This window comes from Macaca mulatta, chromosome 10 (assembly GCF_049350105.2).
Source record: "Macaca mulatta isolate MMU2019108-1 chromosome 10, T2T-MMU8v2.0, whole genome shotgun sequence".
Taxonomy (NCBI): domain Eukaryota; kingdom Metazoa; phylum Chordata; class Mammalia; order Primates; family Cercopithecidae; genus Macaca; species Macaca mulatta.
This window is the reverse complement of record NC_133415.1, coordinates 102,105,780-102,126,381: the sequence shown is the minus strand read 5'-3', so window position 1 is coordinate 102,126,381 and position 20,602 is coordinate 102,105,780. Positions and strand designations below refer to the sequence as shown.

The window sequence follows — 20,602 nt, the reverse complement described above, 5'->3', positions numbered from 1 at the left end:
CAGGAGGATCGCTTGTGGCCAGGAGTTCGAGATCAACTCCAGCAATATAGTGAGACCCCTATCTCTACAAAAAATTTAAAAATTAGCTGAGTGTGGTAACACACACCTGTAGTCCCAGCTACTCAGGACGCTGAGGTAGGAGGATTGCTTGAGCCTGGGAAGTCAAGGCTGCAGTGAGCTGTGGTTGTACCACTGCACTCTAGCCTGGGTGACAGAGCAAGACCCTGTCTCAAAAATAAATAATAAAAAAAATTGCCATACAATAAAACTATTTTTTATTTTGCTGTACAGTTCTATAAATCTGGGTTTTTGTTTTGTTTTGAGACGGAGTCTCACTCTATTGCCCAGGCTAGAGTGAAATCGCGCAATCTCAGCTCACTGCAGCCTCCACCTTCCAGGTTCAAGCGATTCTCCTGCCTCAGCCTCCCAAGTGGCTGGGATTACAGGCATGCACCACCACGCCCAGCTAATTTTTGTATTTTTAGTAGAGATGGGGTTTCATGACGTTAGCCGGGGTGGTCTCAAATTCCTAACCTAAGGTGATCCACCTACCTTAGGGGTTGGCCTCCCCAAGTGCTGGGATTACAGGCGTAAGCCACCATGCCTGGCCCAGTACTATGAATCTTAACACATGTACACATTCATGTAACCACTACCGCACTCATGATACCCCAAAGACTTCCTTGTGTGATCCCTTCACATCCATATCCGCCACCCATCCTAACTTCTGGCAACACCATCATCTCTTCCCAATCATCATACCTTTGTCTTTTCCAGAATGTCAAATGGAATCACACAGCATGTGACCATTTGAGATTTGAGGCTGGCTTCCCTCACTCAGCGTCACGTCTCCCGGGTTCATCCAAGTTGTTGCACAATCACTAGTTTATTCCTTTTCACTCTGATGAAGATGACTATTACTGACCTAACCCTGTGGCCAAGCATTTAGAGGACACATTTTCATTTGATCCTCACAGTAACTCCAGGAGGAAAGACATGTTATGCCCACTTTATAGACAGGAGATCTGGGGAAGTTACTGCTGTCTGCCAGGAGCTGGGAATAAGCAAGCCCAAGCTCCAAATCGTTTGTAAAACTGCTCTGTTCCCAGAAAACGTATAGTGAGGTACGGGGGATATAATACCACCACCTCTCAGCTAAAATTCTGGAAGACATTGTGAATCTCTTATTTTTTCCCACAGCTTCCCAGAAATGCTTGTGTGGGTTTTTTTGTTTGTTTTTGTTTTGAGATGGAGTCTCACTCTGTTGTCAGGCTGCAGTGCAGTGGTGCAATCTCAGCTCACTGTAACCTCCACCTTCAGGGTTCAAGTGATTCCCCTGCCTCAACCTCCCAAGTAGCTGGGACTACAGGCACATGCTACCACGCCCAGCTAATTTTTTATTTTTAGTACAGACGGGTTTTCACCATGTTGGCCAGGATGGTCTCGATCTCTTGACCTCGTGATCTGCCCACCTTGGCCTCCCAAAGTGCTGGGATTACAGGCGTGAGCCACTGCGCCTGGCCATGCTTGTGCTTTTACCCATGCAGTTGGTGAGGGTCTTAAGCAAAGGCCCTGGCAAATTAGGGGCCTAGGATAGTACTGGTTCACATCCCAGCTTCCAAGAACCACCTTCAAGGTGTATGAACTCACCAAACCTCCCTGAGCCTGTTTTCCTATCTATAAAATAGGGTAATAACAGAGTTGGGGTATAGATTAAATAAGGTAATAGCACAATATCAGCACGTGGCAAGCCCCCAATAAACCTCATTTCACAGATGAGGAAACTGAAGCTTATAGAAGGAAAGGACTCCTCAGTCAAGAAGACGAAGAGCTAAAACTAGACTGAAGCATCAAATGTTTGGTGGGACTCGTGGGAGCTAAAGCTAGAGACGGGTTGCAAATAGTTTGATCATTAGAGGCCTACAACTACCTTGGAGCTCAAAAAAGCAACAGCAAAGCTGAGACTATAGGTGTGGCTGGGAGTTCTCCAGGAAGCTGGCCCTTGGCTGGCAGGTATTTGGGGCCATTTCTGACCTCAGTGGTATCTCATCAACACAGAAATCCAGCAAAAGCATTTGAGCTTTTAAGAGCCAGAAATTATCTCTTCCCTGTATCCATTAGACTGCATTTAAGTAACATGCTGCAATTAAGCCAAGGGTTACAAATACAAGTGCCAGGCCAGGCACAGTGGATCACTCCTGTAATCCCAGCACTTTGGGAGGCCTAGGCAGGTGGATCATTTGAGGACAGGAGTTCGAGACCAGCCTGGCCAACATGGTGAAAACTCACCTCTACTAAAAATACAAAAATTAAGACACACTGCGCGGGTGTCTGTAATCCCAGCTACTCAGGAGGCTGAAACAGGAGAATTGTGTGAACACAAGAGGCGAAGGTTGCAGGGAGCCGAGATTGCACTCCAGCCTGGGGGACAGAGCAAGACTCCGTCTACAAAAACCCCAGAAATACAAGAGCCAGACTGGCAGAACCAAATGCATGCTCTGCCACTTACCAGCTGTATAACACACTATACACATATACAGATGTATATACACATGTATGTATATACCATACGCATAGGCAGTATGTGTTAGGCAGTAGGTAAAAACATGGCCAGGCATGGTGGCTCATGCCTGTAGTTCTAGCACTTTGGGAGGCCAAATAGGGAGGATCCCTTGAGCCCAGGAGTTTGAAACCAGCCTGAGCAACATAGTCTCTATTTAAAAAAATTAAAAACCAGGTAAGGGAATAGAAAGTGATAAGGAAGATGATTGGTTCCCCAGAGGGGATATTTGAGCAAATACCTGAAAGACGCAAGGCAGACAGCCATGCAAAGCTCTGCAGGTCTAGGGCTGGTCATTCCAGGCAGAGGGAAAAACAAGTGCTAAGATACTGAGGTTGGAATAATCCTAAAGGAATGGAGAAGTCAGGGGGCCCACGTGGCTAAGATTGAAAGGGAAGAGATAAAGTTGGGAGGTTAAGGGAAGGGGAAGGTCATGTAGGCCCTAATGGACTTTGGCTTTTACTGTGTGAGGTGGGGAGACACTGGAGGCTTCTGAGCAAAGAGCTCCATACCTAATTCAGGTTTTCACAGATCGCTCTGGTTCCATCTGAATTGACTGTAGGGAGCAAAGGTTGAAGTAGAGACCGGTATTCCAAGCTTGTTTGATGGTCTGTACCAAGGTGGTAGCAATGAAGATGCTAAGAGGGGGTGGGTTTCAGACGTATTTTGAAGGTAGAACCAATAGGATTTGCTGAGGGGATTCACAGGGTACATGAGGTTGATTCCATAGCTCCTGACCAGCTGGACTGCTGGTGTTGCAAATACCTGGGAAGGGAAGATTATAGGAAGCACAGACTTGTAGGGAATGGGGTTAGGGGAGTGAAGCATCAGGCATCTAGTTTTGGACATGTTAAGTCAAATGCATGTTAAGTATGAAAATGCAGATTGGGGCCAGACATAAACGCTTCAAATGCTGTGCAGAGAAACTGAAGTAGACTTAGGTAATGGAGATGACTTAGGTAATGACTAAGGTAATGGAGATGCCCATGTCAGGACCTTTAGAGTGGGCATTACAGAGTTGTGAATTTACTGCTTTGTAGCAAGTTATCTCAAAACCTAGTGGCTTGAAGTACATTTCCCATAGGTCAGAAATCCACGCACAATCTGGGTGGGTCCTGTTTCAAGGTTTCTCACAAGCATCTCTGAGAAGTCTGCTGGGGTGGCAGACATCAAGCCTCCGCTATAGAAAGTAATCCAACAACCATGTGTACTTACAAACTTACATGGTTGTTGGATTACTCCTCCCACACTAATGGTTCACCCTCAGTTGATTGCTACATTGGCCTCTCCCAACATGGCAGCTTATTTAAAAGTGAGCAAGCTAGGCCAGGCGTGGTGGCTCATGCCTGTAATCCCAACACTTTGGGAGGCAGAGGTCTGCAGATCACTTGGGGTCAGGAGTTCAAGACCAGCCTGGCCAAAATGGTGAACCCCCTCTACTAACTATGTAAAAATTAGCCAGGCGTGGTAATCCAAGCTACTTGGGAGGGTGAGGCAGGAGAATTTGCTTAAACCCAGGGGGCAGAGGTTGCAGTGAGCTGAGATCTCAAAAAAAAAAAAAAAAAAAAAAAAAAGTGAGCAAGCTAAGGAGAATAAGAAAAAGAGCTAGTAAGACTCAGAAGTTACACTAGGTCCAGCCTAGTCAAGGGGAGGGGATTCTGAGTCAATACCAGGAGCCATTTTAGAAATCTAGAGGTCCCAGGCCAGGCGCAGTGGCTCACGCCTGTAATCCCAGCAGTTTGGGAGGCCGAGGTGGGCAGATCACAAGGTCAGGAGATGGAGACCATCCTGGCTAACACAGTGAAACCCCATCTCTACTAAAAATACAAAAAAATTAGCCAGGTGTGGTGGCAGGCACCTATAGTCCCAGCTCCTCAGGAGGCTGAGGAAGGAGAATGGTGTGAACCTGGGAGGCGGAGTTTGCAGTGAGTCGAGATCACTCCACTGCACTCCAGCCTGGGAGACAGAGCGAGACTCCGCCTCAAAAAAAAAAAAAAATTTAGAGGTCCCATCTTTGAGGTGATATTTTAAGATACTTAAAAATTATTCAGTGTGTATTATTTTAAATTTAAAAAAATCATCGTTGATAAATGATACAGCCTATATTTGCAATTTTCTATGAAGTTTATAAACACAAATACCATAGCCCAAATCATCCTTACTCATCTCATGCAACCATTAAGGCCCAATACCCACGATTTAACATATACAATCTTGCACAGGTATAAGCATACAAGTGAGATACCTTTGTATTGACCCTCTGCTTCTCTGCCCCTGGAGTTCGAATTCTGGCCCAAGTGTGCTTGCTTATTCTTAGGTTTCCAATGCAGAAGCCAATCATGAGGCACTTAACACCTGTGGAAAGCCATGCTTTGCCCACAGAAACCAACTGCCCACTAGGGTGATTTTCCCCTCAAAAAACTAAAACCAAATGAAACTGCAAATACCCAACTACTACTTGTTATTCCTGTTCAATGGTTATCTCCAATGGCCAAACAAACAGCATTTTGATTTAAAAGATTTTATTTTCTCTATCCAGGTAGGCAGTTAGAAATTTCAGCAAAGTCTAACAATGACATTCTTCAAAGTGGGCACAGCCTTTTAAACCCAGGCTATGTATACAATAACCTTGTGGAACTGGTTCAGCCAGATCTTCACTTTCATGAAAGCACAGGGTCTGTTCTTTTCTTTCCAGAGGACTCCTCTCATATTCCTTCGCCAGTTTCTAAGAAAGAAGGTGGATTACAATCAATGCTCCATTCTGGTCTATAGTGCTTCCTGTTGAGGGTATGAAAATATGTATGTGACTAAGACCTGGTCACTCCAAGCCCATCCCCTTTATCGGTATAGCCAAGTACTGATAAAAGGAGCAGGGAAACTTCCCAGTCTCTAATAAGACAACTAATTCTGTACTTTTATTGAATCCCATATTGTACCTGTGTTGGCAAAACGTTTAACCTTCATCTAAAAATGACTTCATGTCACAGTAAACACAGAAGACAGAAACCCAGAATGAGGACACTACCAGTAAAAATCTTTTAAAGGATGAGAAGCTGAGCAGTGGGGTGTGTGGCTGTAGTTGCAGCTACGGAGGATATTGAGGTGGGAGTTTCCCTTGAGGCCTTGAGTTTCAAGCAGTCATGCCTGTGAATAGCTACTACACTCCAGCCTGGGTAAACGTAGCAAGGCTGCAACTCTACAAAAAAGTAAAACATTAGCCAGGCATGGCAGTGTGTGCCTTTAGTCCCAGCTACTTGGGAGGCTGAGGCAGGAGGATCAAGGACGCAGTATGCCATGACTGCACCATTGCACTCCAGCCTGGGTGCTGGAGAGACCCCATTTTCTTAAAAGAAATGAGAGACACAAAGATACCTTTGTGTTCATTCAAGAGACAACCTAAAAGTAATGTGTACTAAAGACATTTTAGGGGCAAATAAGGATACTTTAATAAAGTTATACCAGGCTTAGGATCTATTTAACATCTTAGAGGGTCATTTTATATGCAAGAATTCTTATTACATGAATGTTGGACTTTAGTGAACTATGCACATTCATACATCCATAAACAAAATACTTCTAAGATGAATCATCACTAACTGACATGAACTACAATTTCTTTTTGAGGTTTTGGTTTTTTTATGTAAAAGTTGGAGAATTATCACGAGCCACTCCTCATCTATGATGGCAAGCTTTGCAACACAGGTATTTGGTGAAAGAACTTCCCTGTGTTAATGCAATTTATTGAGTGATTGTAAAGGTCAGCAGAAGGAAAGCATACAATCATGTCTCAGACCGCAGTATGCTTATCTGCTGTAAATTCCAGCCATGTGACCAGACATGGAGGCAGTGTCCCCAAGGGACACAGAAAAGGAGTGGTGTTACTTTCTCTTTAAAGGGGGTGGAAGGTGTAGACTTCAAACATCTGTCTCTGCTATGTCTGTCTCTCCCGGGTTCGCTCATTGACAAAGCTGCCATGTTAACAGGCCCATGTAACAAGGAGCTAGGGTGGCTCATGGCAGTAGTATGAGGAATCTTACACCTGAACCTCACAAGAATTAAGTAAATTGACTCCCAACTTAAATACAACTTGGAGCTCCTTATCTAAGTGCATTGGCCAGGGAAAATTAGCTCCACCCAATGTTCAATCACTTTGTCATCCTTTCTTACAAGACTGTTAGGTATGATGGGTTTCTCTTCAAAGTTTAACTTCCTTGTTCTTTGGTCAACTTCCTCATACGTTCCCACTCCTAATTACCCATTCTGTAAACATTTCTCCCACCAATTCCAACCTGTAACCCGCATCTGTTCCTTATTTGGAAAAGTCCCCCTTACTCCTAGCAACCAGCTCTGTAAACTGCTCTTCCCACCGCTGTAACCCACACCCCTCCTGTTTAACATAGCCAATCGGCCCCAACACTCTTCCCCTTGGGAGGAGGCAGCGTCATAAATGCCCCCTTAACCAGCTCAGAAGTCCCAAATCTAAAAAAACACTCAAGCCCTTGTTAAGATGACCCTTATGAGGTAGAAAATCAAATTGATCAATTTTTAGGGCCCCAATTGTATGGTTGGGCCAAGCTTATGTCCATTTTAGGCATTTCCTTCTTAAAAGAACTATGATCCATAGGGTTGCTATGGTAGTCTGGGAACATGAACACCCTACTGGTCAAAAGGTTCCTGCTGCAGAGCAAAAATTCCCAGCCCAAAATCCCAGTGGAGTAACAACGCAGCTCACCGAGAAAATGAGAGACCTTAGGGATATGATAGTCAGGGGAGTTTGGGAGTCAGTATCCTGAACTGAGAATATTTCCTGAGCATTCAACATACAAGGGATGGGTGAAGGACCCATGGAATTCCTAAATAGGCTTAAAGAACAGATGAGACAATATGCAGGTTTAGAAATGGAAGACCCACTGCGACAAGGGATGCTAAAGCTACTAAGATTTGGCCAGACATCCCTAAAAAAACTACAAAAGATAGAGAATTGGAAAGATCGTCCCAGAGACAAACTTCTTAGAGAAGCATGTAAATAGGGACGAAGAACAGCAGAAACAAAAGGCAAAAATCATGCTGTCTACCTTACGACAGGGAGCTCTGCAATAGGAGACACAAGGAAGTAAAACTTATAAACCCTCTAGGCCACCAGCAACCAAACTCTATACAAGGAGTAAGGGAATAAAACCTGGAAGTCACAGTGCAGGACAGGGAAGAGGGGAAAACAATGTTTCAAATGTGGAAGAGTAGGTCACTTCAAAATGCCCCAAATGGGAAAAAGAGGAAAAATATCATTCCACTTACAGCCTTTGAGGAAGAACAGGGAGGTCAGGGGCTCTGTCTCTTTTACCTTGCGTCCCACCAAGAGCCCTTGATAAATTTAGAGGTGGGACCCAAATGTGAACTTACAACCTTTTTAACAGATTCAGCTGCAACTCGCGCTGTTCCCTCCCATCTATCACCTATTCTTCAGAAGAACTTTCTATCTCAGGGATAAAAGATTTAAAGCAAAAATCTTAAAAAGACAGAGATCAAATACAAAACTCGATCAGCCCATGTTAAATTCCTGTTAGTCCCTGAGGCTGGAACTAACTTATTAGGAAGAGACTTAATGCTAAAACTAGGTATAGGCTCACATGTTGGCCCAGAGAGATTCCTCATCTCATTAAATCTACTTACCACCACAGAAGAAAAATACATTTGTCTTGATGTACAGGCAGGAAAAAGAAATCAGGGAGGCTGGGCGTGCTGGCTCACGCTTGAAATACCAGCACCTGGGAGTCCAACATGGGCAGATCATGAGGTCAGGAGTTTGAGACCAGCCTGGCCAATATGGTGAAACTCCATCTCTACTAAAAATACAAAAATTAGCTGGGCGCAGTGGCAGGCGCCTGTAATCCCAGCTACTCAGGAAGCTGAGGCAGGAGAATTGCTTGAACCCAGGAGGCAGAGGTTGCAGCGAGCTTAAGATCACACCATTGCTCTCCAGCTTGGGTGACAGAGCGAGACTCCAACTCAAAAAAAAAAAAAAAAAAATCAGGAAAGACTTCAAGTCACTCCAATGCATATAAAGCTAAAGACCCCAGGGGAAATAGTAAGAAAAAGGCAATATCCCATTCCCCTAGAGGGCAGAATAGGCTTAAAGCCTGGAGTTGAAGGTCTCATTCAGGACGACTCCCTGAACCCTATGTCCCCCTATAACACCCCAATATTACCTGTAAAGAAATCAGACAGGTCATATCGACTAGCACAAGATCTCTGGGCTACCAACCAAATAGTCCAGACTACCCACCCTGTTGTCCCCAATCCTTACACCATCCTCAGCAGAATGGTTCAGAGTAATAGATTTAAAAGATGCCTTCTGGGCATGCCCCTTGGCTGAAGACAAGAGATGTACTTTTGAGTGGGAAAAATCCTCATTCTGGATGGAAGCAGCAATACCAACGCAGAGTCCTACCCCAAGGGTTTACAGATTCACCTAATTAAATCAGGACTGCCCCTCGGAAAGATACTGGCCTCTCTATGAGAGGACTGCCTTATTTACACTCTACTACTGACATTCCTACCTTTGAAACAAAGGATCAAATTATATACTTGGTTTATCTTCCACTTTCTCTTCCCTCAGAACTAAAGGTCTTTTAGCACAGATGCCACCTTTACATTCCTGGCACATCAATACCAGCCTGGAGATCACATCCTCATCAAGAGCTGGAAGGAGGGAAAACTTGAGCCAGCTTGGAAAGGACCATACCTAGTACTCCTAACAACTGAAACAACAGCCCGAACCGCCGAAAAGGGGTGGACCCATCATACCTGAGTCAAAAGAGGATCGCCATCTTCAGAGTCATGCGCTATTGTTCCAGGACCAATTTCTACCAACCTAAAGCTAAGAAAACTTTAACCCTCTTATACTGCCTTCTTTTTTCCTCTCTCTACTGTCAGCCACCTTATCATTAATGTAACTAGATCAAGCTCACCTCAATCACGTTTGATGCCTGTCTTGTCATACCCTGTGGGGATCTCCAAAACCAGAGGCAGCTGGCCTCCTCAGAAAAGTATATCTGCCGTTCCAAGATAAATTCTAAATCCTCACACGACCCTTGCATGGGAGCTGCAACATTAGGGATAGACCCCATGAGATCTTTCGAAATGCGCTTCATTGCTCCTCCATCCCCTTCTTCTAAACAAACACCCAATGACAAAACCAAAGTGACCACTGTAGAGGTTAAAGATCTAAAGCAAACTCTACCAACTGTAACAGGGTACCAAGATGCAAATGCCTGGGTGAAATGGATTAAATATTCTGTCCACTCTCTAAACAAAGCGATTGTTATGCTTATGCACATGGTAAACCAGAGCCCCAGATTGTCCCCTTTCCACTCAGATGGCCCTCCAGCCGCTGAGGCATGAGTTGCATGGTAGCTCTCTTCCAAGACCACACAGCCTGGGGCAATAAGCTATGCCAAACTCGCTGCTGTTCCCTGAAGTCCAACACACTGCAGGTCAGCCCCCGAGGGTCATCCAGCATCCCTCTTTCCAATGCCAATTTTACCTGTCTCTCTCACAGGGGGAGAACTTGGCATTCCTTGGAGACCTAACGAGACGCAGTGAGCTTAAGCCCTTCCAGGAGCTTACCAATCAGTCGTCCCTTATTCATCCTCTAGCAGATGTATGGTGGTATTGTGGTGGACCATTACTGAATACTATGCCAAGTAACTTGGAGTGGCACTTGTGCTCTAATCCAATTGGCTACTCCCTTTCACCCTGGCATTTCAACCAGAAAACATAAAACATAAAAACAAAACATCATAAAACAATGGATGTCCCTCGTGACTCTCATGTTTATATAGATACCAGATAAACTTAAGGCCCTAAATCAAATAGCTACAAGGTTTGAATCCATGTTGTTCTGGTGGCCAACTCTAAATAAAAATTGATTGGGCCGGGAGCAGTGGCACACGCCTGTAATCCCAGCACTTTAGGAGGCCGAGGCGGGTGGATCACGAGGACAGGAGTTTGAGACCAGCCCGACCAACATAGTGACAACCCATGTCTACTAAAAATACAATAAATTAGCCAGGCGTGATGGCACACACCTGTAGCCCAGCTACTCAGGAGGCTGAGGACGGAGAGTAGCTTGAACCCGGGAGGTAGAGGTTGCAGTGAACCGAGATTGCACCATTGCACTCCAGCCTGGGCGACATTGAGACTCCAACTCAAAAGAAAAAAAAAAAAGGTAAGCCAGCAACATTTCATTAATTATACTAGGGATGCTATTAAGGGAATAGCTGAACAATTAGGGCCCACCAGTCAAATGGCCCGGGAAAACACAATAGCATTAGACATGACACTAGCAGAGAAAGGTGTAGTTTGTGTCATGATTGGAACCCAGGGTTGTACTTTTATCCCTAATAATACTGCTCCTGATGGAACCATAACAAAGGCACAAGAACTTACTACTTTATCCAATAAGCTAGCTAAAAATTCTGGAATAAACGACCTCTTCACGAATTTAATGGAAAAATCGTTTGGCAAAGGGAAAGGATTTACGTCCTCAATCATCACCTCTCTTGCCATCAGCTCATTCTTGCAGGAGGCTGTATCATACCCTGTATCTCAGGATTAATACAAAAGCTTATTTGAACAGCTATCACCAAAATCTTCCTCAATCCTTCCTCGCCTTATTCAGGTAAGTTTCTAATTTGAGGACCAAGAGGAACAAAGACATGCTAAAAAAGTCTCAAGAGAAAGAATTATAAAAATCAAAAGGGGGAAATTGTTAGATACAATGGGTTTCTTCCTTATTCTTAAGGTCAACTTCCTCATACCTGCCTGCTCCTAGTTACCCATTCTATAAACAACTTCTCTGGCCAATCTCAACCTGTATCCTGTTCCTTATTTGGAAAAGTCCCCTTCACTCCTAGCAACCCACTCTGTAAACAAGTTTCCTGCCCTTCCCACAGCTGTAACCTACACCCCTCCTGTTTAAAATAGCCAATCAGGACTAGTTTAGATTGTGCTGTAGACTCCAGCCAATGGGGATAGAACACAGAAACCGGGACTACTTGCATTAGGGATAAAAAATGTCTCTCTTGTTTTGTTCGGTGTGCTCTTGCCAGGAATGCTAGCAACACCCTCCAGCAGAAGTAAATTTGCCTTGCTGAGAAAGTCAGTCCTAATGACTTATTCTTCCAGTTTTACACCCAACTTGGAAATGGGTCCTGAAGTTAGGCCCAGTTGGACAAATTTTGCTGTGGGGTTTGACAGCTAGAAAGCAGAAACCTCACCTGACTGAATCAAGCCAAGATCAACACACTGGTGCACGTGGCTCCCAACCTATAGAAAGTTAATAGATCAAAATAAGCCATCTGAATGCTGGAAAAAAGAGAAGCCCAATTCCCATGAACAAGCAATAATCTCTGATAAAGATAAGCAGAAAACAAAGATATGAGTTATTACTGGGGCCAATGCATCAGACAAAACTGGCCAATAGTGTAGAGATCAACAGGGTCGATCTGATGGGGAAAGAAGCTGTATCATCAGCTGCAAAGGCCACATTTGAGTCATACAGGAAGTAGGGTGACAAACCCACACTGAAAAGCAGCTACAACCCCCTCCATAGAGCCTATGTCTACTCAGCCAAGGAAGACATGTTGGCACCACTTACCGGTTTTATATGTATATATATATTCTATTCCCAACACCCGCATTCATCCTGGTTCAGTCAAAGCCTGGTTTTGGCCAACAATAAACCTGAAATTAAAAAAAACAGAAAAATGAGCTCCCATCAGTTAGATGCCCAGGGGAGATGGGACAAAGGAGCTACTCAAGCTGGCATATCAGACAGAAACTGGCTTAGAAAAGTTAGATCAACATGGTCGATCTGTCGGGGAAAAAAGCTAAGTCATCATATATGCCAGCAGGAAGTTCTTGAGTGAGGAGTAAGATTTGAAAGCCATGAGGAGTAAGATTTAGTTGGTATGTTTGGTATCTGCAAATCTGCATGCAGGGTTTAAGCACTACTGTGTTGTATCCTGTAACTGGCAATAATTTAGTAGACAAAACAAACACCCCTGTCTTCGGTGCTTCCACTCTATTTGAGTATATAGGCCCATGATAGAAGCCAGTGTGGCTGGAAGAGTTGAGGAAGTAGTTGGCATTTACTGAGTTGGGAAGTGAACGAGTGCCAAGAGGTTGCATTTTAACACAAGTTACTTTACAAAAGAACAATCTGGAACAATAAGCTTCACATGTGTTCCCATGAAGCCCAGACTTTATAAATGCCTCACTCCTGGACTCCAGCAAAAATATTAGTTATGTAGTCGGGCACTGGTTTGAGGGGCTAGTTCAACAGAAAAACACATTTGGCTTTCCAAAATATGTCAATAAATCACCCCTCCACTTGGAAATTTAAGTGCCCCACACACAGGAAGAATGGAATCCAAAAAGATGTTTAAGTGGCATTAAAATGTTAAACGCCTTTTCATTAACAAGGTTCTTCCACTTTAGGCATTTCTCTTAAACCTGTTTCTTCACCAGAAACCTAGGTCCAATAGTTAAGTTGTGAGAATAAAACATTCAGAACATTTTTTTTTTTTTGAGACGGAGTCTGACTCTGTTGCCCCGGCTGTAGTGCAGTGGCGCAATCTCGGCTCACTACAACCTCCGCCGCCCGGGTTCAGGCAACTCTCCTGCCTCAGCTTTCCGAGTTGCTGGGATTACAAGGGCCCACCACCACGCCCAGCTAATTTCTGTATTTTTAATAGAGACGGGGTTTCAACACGTTGGCCAGGCTGGTCTCGAAATCTTGACCTCAGGTGACCCACCTGCCTCAGCCTCCCCAAGTGCTGGGATTACAGGGGTGAGCCACAGCGCCCGGCCGTCAGAACACTTTAAATACCTAACGGGGCCTGTAATCCCAGCACTTTGGGAGGCTGAGACGGGCGGATCACAAGGTCAGGAGATCGAGACCATCCTGGCTAACACGGTGAAACCCCGTCTCTACTAAAAAAATACAAAAAGCTAGCCGGGCGAGGTGGCGGGCGCCTGTAGTCCCAGCTACTCGGGAGGCTGAGGCAGGAGAATGGCGTGAACCCGGAAGGCGGAGCTTGCAGTGAGCTGAGATCCGGCCACTGCACTCCAGCCCGGGTGACAGAGCGAGACTCCGTCTCAAAAAATAAATAAATAAATAAATAAATAAATACCTAACGGGTACTCGATAAAAACTGCTTTATTAAATCCCACGTTTTCCCAGGAAGCTAAAGCTTCTCAAAGCACGTGTTTTCTACAGTAGGCCCATAGGAGACAAAGTCTTACTCGTCAGGAGATCGAAGGTTGTAGATGTCTGCACGTGGCTTCCTTGGAGGCCCAGTGGTGACTCCCTCGTCCAAAATCCATTCTATACCCGCTGGCTGCTCTAACCTGTGAACCAACAAATAAAGGGCGTCAACCGCCATCTTCCCACGGTCAGAAATGAACAAGACCAAGCCTTTAGAGGCCGATGTATCAGAACTAACTGGCAAAATATAAGACGTCAGCATTGTCGATCTGATGGGGAAAAAAGTGAAAAGTCATCATTTACACCAGCCAAGGGCTTCTCAGGCCCGTGCAGAAGGCACTGGCTTTTCCAGCTCTATAAACTCATTTCTCCCACGCCCTTAAGGCCTGTTTGGGATCAGAGCCGGAGAAGCCACGAGAGGGAGATTACGGCTGGCCGCGGAGACCATGGCACAAAGAAGGGAAGGGAGGACCAGGGGTCTCCAACGAAGAACATGGAGTTTCCACTCACCACCCACAAAACGGGAACTCACGGGCAGGACGATAGCGTATGAAGCCTGGCTGTAAGCCGTACAACCACCACACTACGAGCGCCCCCAACGCAAAGGAACGAACGGTCGCCTAAACCTCCCTTATATAACCAAGGATGGCTCTCGCACCTGCGCACTGGATCCGAGGCGTTCTCTTTTCCGCCCGCTCCGCGCGGGACCCCCTGGGAAATGTAGTCTCGAGCCGCACAGCCCGAGGCGCTCTAGTAGATGTCAAGGCCGCATCTAGCCCCGCCCCCTTCCTTGTACACGCTGGGCCACCCGGGCTCGTCTGCTTCCCCGCCATGTCGCGCTTCACACGCACCAAACCGCTCGACGGGTCCCCCTTCCTCTGGGGCCGGCTGAGGCCCGCAAAGGCTCTGGGCGCAGTCATCCCGCCCCCTGCGGTCCGCTTCCCTCCACCGCGCCCGCCTGAGCCCGCCGGCTCCGCCGCCCGGGGGAGCTGAGGTGACGCCCTCCTCGAGGGCGGAGGCGCAGGCTGTGCCTGGGCCAGGCCCTCGCGCTCTCCACCCGGGGCCCCCACCTCCTCCTTTTCCTCCTCTGGGCCGCCCGCCCGGCTCCGCCCAGGGTCTGCGGGGAACGGAAACCGAAAGTGCGCGGCGCCGGGCGGGGCCACCGACCTGCCTGGGCCGAAGCCCCAGTACTCGCCGGCGGCAGTGAAAGGACGCGCCGGAGCCGGGTGAGTGGCCCCGCAACTGCCCCTGCCCCTGCCTCTTCCTTGCCCCGCCGCGACCCCCGGCGCCCGCGCCGCCCGGCCACTGCTTCTGCCCAGAAGACCTGTCACCCTCTCAAGCCCCCAGCGCCCCCGTCACCCGCTCAGAGCCCCTGGCCCCTCAGCGCCCCGTCGCCCCCTCAACCCCCAGACCCCCGTCACCCACTCAGCCTTGTCACCTCCTTAGCCCCCGGGGGCTTCAGCACCCACTCAGAGCGCCTCTCAGCGCCCGTCGCCTCCTCAGACCCAGACCTCCATCACCCACTCAGCGCCCCGTCACCCACTCAGCCCCTGGCCCATCTCAGCGCCCCGTCGCCCCTTCGGCTCCCCTGTACTCTCTTTAGTGTCCCCATCCCCTCTCAGCTGGCCCGTCGCTCTCCCCAGCACCCCCGACACCATCACCGCTTCTGCCCTCAACACTTCGATCTCCTCTACCCCCATCCCTGCCTGTGCCCTCCCTTCTGCCACTCGCACCCCCTCATTCCTCCGGCCTCACCACCTGTCACCTTATCAATCCCCCTCTTCTACAAAGCACCTCGGCACCCCCTTCAGCCTGCTCCCTGCCCCCCACCTCCGTCCTCAGCAAGAACCCCCAGCTGCTCCCTGCCACCCTCTCCGGGAGGCCCCCATAACCCCGCCACCTCACAGCCTTGGCGCTCCCTGACCCCATAACATTTCCATTAGGGACAGTGGGATTCCCCAGGAGCCTGGAGACTTTCCCCAAACCCAGCTCTGCCTCCGGCCTCAGCCTCCTGCGTCCCACCCTGGTGATGACCAGCCCCTCTCATTCTGACCCCAGGCCAGCTTGATCATCACTGATTTTCTTCTTCGTGCCCTTTAGGCCTTGATTCACCCCCCAAAAAAACACTTCAGTCTGTTTTCGATCCCAGCATTTCCTGTTCATATCTACTCCTCCCTTCCTTTCCTTGCCTTTTCTTTTTAACATTTCTTTTTTTCTTCCGTTTCTTTAAATTTTCTGGAGTTTCTATTTTAGCATTTTTCAACCAGGGGAAGAAGGAATTTTCCCCTCGGAGAATTGAAAATAAACAAACAAACTCTAAATACTGAGCCTGCGCCAGGAGGGCTGGGTTTGATAAGATGAGGGAGGGGAGTTACCAGAGATATTCCCATGGGGAAGAAAAGAGACTCCTTTTTCAGATGAGGATAAAAGCTGCCCCTCATATAATGCCAAATGTAGTCACAGTTTCCAAGTATGAATATTTTAAAACTCGGTGAAGACCGTCTCAAAAATCCCTTTGCTGAGGACTCTGAGTCACCCACTCTTTCCTTAGACCCAGCCCACACAATGTGTATGAGTTGGGTTGAGAAGTTCCCTTAAAGGGGCTTCCTCTTCCTCTTATAGGAGCAGTGTCAAAAATCATCAAAGTAGAAGAACGAGGAGGAAGAAAGAATATCAGATTTCCAGTTGGTCCTGAGGAAACAGCACCTCGTAGTTGCCAAGCCTCCTGGTTATTGAAACATGTAATTTCTTTCTCTTGATTCAGTAGAGCAGAGAGCTTAATCATTTGGCTCCATTCCAAAGAGTAGGCTAAGGGGATAACTGCTCACTAATTATTTATAAACTATAGGGTACTGCAAGCTATTTGGGTACTATGTAAGTGGCATATTTGTAAATGCCAGATAGGGTGGTGACTACATGATTTTGGATTAACAAAAATGTACTCCTTTTTGCCCTGGCAACAATATTATCTGCTTCTTAGGAAAGGAAAATGAAACCTAGCAACTGATTAAGTAACTTGGCTAAAGGCATAAACGAAACAGCAGTTTTGAATGGGAATTGATGACATTCCCTCTACCCCAAGAAAGTGCAAGGGTAAAAGAAAGGGGAATTCTATCTCTTGAAATTAGCTAAATTGTGAATTTAATATTTTATATCATAATTGGGCATTTGCAGAGTTGAGCACTTGTGCTCTAGATTAAAATCTGTATTTAACCCTTAGTTAACAAATCATTAAAATGTTAACAAAGGCAGAAGGACTGGCTTGATGATGTTGGGGTTTTTGCTGCTAGATGCTGTGTTTCGAGGACACTGATAACTCAACATTTACAGTTTTCCAGATAACAGAAAGTAACGTGGAGGAATTCAGGTGACTCAGACATGGAGGAGAGAAGACCTCGTCTGGATGCCAGGCCCAGGAATTCCCATACCAACCACAGAGGTAAGCAAGGTTTCCTACCTAATGAGAAGGAAATTCTAGTAATAAGAAAAGGAAATCGGGCTCTCTATGAATGAGCAGGCCTACCTAAGATTATCTGCATCTCTCAAGTAAAGGATGACTATGGCTGGATGCAGTGGCTAAAGTCTATAATCCTAGCACTTTGGGAGCCTGAGGCAGGAGGATTGTTTGAGCCCAGGCGATTGAGACCAGCCTGAGCAACATGGTAATAGCCTTTCTCTACAAAACATATAAAAATTAGCCACATGGTGCTGTGTGCCTGTAGTCCCAGCTACTTAGGCTACTGGGGAGGCTGAAGTGGGAGGATCCCTTGAACCTCAGGAAGGGGTGGGTGCAGAGGGCAGAGGTTGCTCTGGACTATGATCTGGCCCCTGCACTCCAGCTTGGGTGACAGAGACCTTGTCTCAAAAAAAAAAGAATAACTTATTTCTTAATTACAGCATGAATTACTGTGAAAAATAGCCAACCCTCCGCTTTTCCTAAGAGAACTGATGAATGGATGCAGTTCACTGTAACAAAAACAGTGATAGAGTTTCAGAAAGGGAAGTAATGTTTGGTGTAGAGCAGCATCCAACAGAAACAACGTAAGCCAAGAGCATAATTTTTTATTTTCTAGAAACATCATTTTAAAACGTAAGAAGAAACAGATGAAATTTATTTATTTATTTATTTATTTTGAGATGGAGTCTTGCTCTGTTGCCCAGGCTGGAGTGCCGTGGCACGATTTCGGCTCACTACAACCTCCACCTCCCAGGTTTAAGCGATTTTCCTGCCTCAGCCTCCTGAGTAGCTGGGATTACAGGCACCTGCCACCATGCCCGGCTAATTTTTGTATTGTTAGTAGAGACAGGGTTTCACCATGTTGGACCAGGATGGTCTCAAACTCCTAACCTCAGGTGATCCCACCCGCCTCGGCCTCCCAAAGTACTAGCATTACAGGCGTGAGCCACCGCGCCCGGCCTTGGAATTTATTTTTTAAATTTGATGACAATTTAATAAAATTTAGTAATTTAATAATGTCTTATTTAACCCAGTATAACCAAAATATTATCATTTGATTGTAATAATTGACTATAGTTTATTATCATACTTTAATAATTCACATATATTTATTTCCCTCAAATACTCATTTTAAGATACTATCAACATAAAAATTTTTAATGTAATGCTTAACAGTCTTTGGTACTAGCCTTCAAAATCTCCTGTGTGTTTTACACGTCTTAATTCAAAGTAGTTACATTTCACAAACATAGCAGCCACATGTGGCTAATGGCTTTGTATTGGATAGTGCAGATCATGAATCCTAGTCACCAAAGCTAAATTAGTTCCAAGAGCATCACTCTACTAAAGGAATTACTCTGCTTGCTCAACACTTTCTAAAACTGAACAACCAAATGGATTCCTGTTTTTCCGGAAGTTTGCAATGTGTTTTCCAAAGAGTTTTAGTTGTGCAACAAGTGAGGAAGAACTATGGGCTCTTATGAGCTATGTGAATGGTTTGTTTTTTTGTTTTGAGACAGGGTCTTGCTCTGTTGCCCGGGCTGGATTGCCATGGCACAATCTTGGCTTATTGCAGCCCCAACCTCCTGGGCTCAAGCAGTCATTCCACCTCAGCCTCCCAAATAGCTGGGACCACAGGCATGCACCGTCATGTGTGGCTCATTTTTGTGTTTTTAGTAGAGACAGAGTTTCTCCATGTTGCCCAGGCTGGTCTGAAACTCCTGAGCTCAAGCTATCTGCCTGCCTTAGCCTCCCAAAGTGCTGGGATTACAGGCATGAGCCACCACACCCAGCCATGAATGCTAAAAGAATAAATAATACGATTTTCCATTCTTCCACGACATAGCGTCTTCTAATCAGATAAAAATATTAAAAGTAGTACTTTCTTCTGATTTTAGGGGTAGTTTGAAAAGTAAATATGTGAGTAACAATTGTACAAATTTAGGGTTCAGTTGTAGATCATTTATATTTTACTGAATATTGCTTTATGTTGTCACATTAAAATCTCAGCCGGGCACGGTGGCTCACACCTGTAATCCCAGCACTTTGGGAGGCCAAGGCAGGCGGATCATGAGGTCAGGAGATTGAGACCATCCAGGCTAACACAGTGAAACCCAATCTCTACTAAAAATACAAAAAATTAGCCGGGTGTGGTGGCGGATGCCTGTAGTCCCAGCTACTCGGGAGGCTGAGGTAGGAGAATGGTGTGAACCTGGGAGGCGGAGGTTGTAGTGAGCCGAGATCGTGCCACTGGACTCTAGCCTGGGTGACAGAGCCAGACTCCCTGTCAAAAAAAAAAAAAAATTAAAAAAAAAAATTCTCTACAAAATGCAAAACAAGGGAAAGTGTACATAAATGGATTTAGTATCTGATGTCAGGAAATGGTATAATCATCTCAAATATAACATGCATTTAGAGCTTTTATAACTTTTTAATCAAATCATTGTATACAGTCATATTTTATTTGTTTTTAAAATCTCCATGTCATTCTGCTAAGTTAGGTCAGCCCCTGAATCAGTTTTAGCAAAAAGGAAAGTGAAAAATACTGGACTTGGGTATGCTGGGCTTCCTGTATAAGGGTTGGTCATTGGTAAGTACTATGAGGGTGAAGTTCATGCTACAGAAAGGAGGAAAACTTGAGTTTCATTTTTCAGTTTCTTTCACAGTCCGTTAGCTCAAAAACATCTTAGTAAAGGAAACCCCACCTTTCTCTTTCCCATTCAAAGTGCATTTGCTGATGCTGGACAGCATTCAGGTAGTACTTCCCTTTGTAATATTATTTCACTTGATGTCTCTGTTGGCTGTGATAATTGTTTAGTGGTAGAACCAGTGGCCCCCTTAGAATCAATAGGATATTCCCAATTACTGCTACTAGTAATAACTAACATTTATTGAGAGTTTTTAATGTGTCCAGTACTATATTAAGCACTTTATAAACATTTAATCTTTATAAAAACCCGGCCAGGCACGGTGGCTTATGCCAGTAATCCCAGCACTTCCAGCCCTTTGGGAGGCTGAGGTGGGTGGATCACAATGTCAGGAGTTCAAGACCAGCCTGGCCAAGATAGTGAAACCCCATCTCTACTAAAAATATAAAAATTAGCCGGGCGCGGTGGCGGACGTCTGTAATCCCAGCTAATTGGGAGCCGAGGCAGGAGAATCGCTTGAACCTGGGAGGCAGAGGTTGCAGTGAGCCGAGATCACGCCACTGCACTCCAACCTGGGAGGCAGAGGTTGCAGTGAGCCGAGATCACGCCACTGCACTCCAGCCTGGGAGACAGAGCGAGACTCCATCTAAAAAAAAAAAAAAACGCAG

The 20,602-nt window shown here is 45.8% G+C and overlaps 1 protein-coding gene, 1 long non-coding RNA gene and 3 other non-coding genes across 29 annotated transcripts in view; 1 reads left to right on the top strand and 4 right to left on the bottom strand.

Annotated features, from left to right (window-relative positions):
- Positions 1-5,065: 5,065 nt before the first annotated feature.
- Positions 5,066-14,749, bottom strand: LOC107000371 (uncharacterized). Of its 19 annotated transcripts, none has more exons than XR_013400021.1 (7): positions 14,362-14,749; positions 13,868-13,972; positions 12,219-12,304; positions 11,839-11,887; positions 10,648-10,766; positions 8,231-8,325; positions 5,066-5,285 (listed from the first exon to the last, which is right to left on the bottom strand). It is a non-coding gene; the product is annotated as an uncharacterized LOC107000371 (long non-coding RNA). The 19 variants fall into 19 exon arrangements; XR_013400031.1 differs by having other exon boundaries at positions 14,340-14,436; XR_013400023.1 differs by having other exon boundaries at positions 5,211-5,338.
- On the bottom strand, positions 12,015-12,104 carry LOC114670684 (small nucleolar SNORD12/SNORD106). The gene has a single exon (XR_003720380.1). It is a non-coding gene; the product is annotated as a small nucleolar SNORD12/SNORD106 (small nucleolar RNA).
- LOC114670683 (small nucleolar SNORD12/SNORD106) lies at positions 12,382-12,472 on the bottom strand. Its single transcript, XR_003720378.1, has one exon. It is a non-coding gene; the product is annotated as a small nucleolar SNORD12/SNORD106 (small nucleolar RNA).
- On the bottom strand, positions 14,048-14,138 carry LOC114670685 (small nucleolar SNORD12/SNORD106). Its single transcript, XR_003720381.1, has one exon. It is a non-coding gene; the product is annotated as a small nucleolar SNORD12/SNORD106 (small nucleolar RNA).
- ZNFX1 (zinc finger NFX1-type containing 1) overlaps positions 14,513-20,602 on the top strand; it is a 33,240-nt gene continuing 27,150 nt past the window's right edge. For 2 of the 7 annotated variants that reach the window (XM_077951978.1, XM_015148793.3), the window contains exons 1-3: positions 14,513-15,055; positions 16,452-16,570; positions 17,160-17,268. Coding sequence is in view for 4 of the 7 variants with exons in the window: in XM_015148793.3 (XP_015004279.2) it covers positions 17,208-17,268 (61 nt within the window). In the remaining 3 variants the exon portion in view is untranslated. The remainder of the gene's footprint in view (positions 15,056-16,451; positions 16,571-17,159; positions 17,269-20,602) is intronic. The other 5 variants (XM_077951976.1, XM_015148792.3, XM_015148794.3 and 2 more) reach the window with 5 other exon arrangements.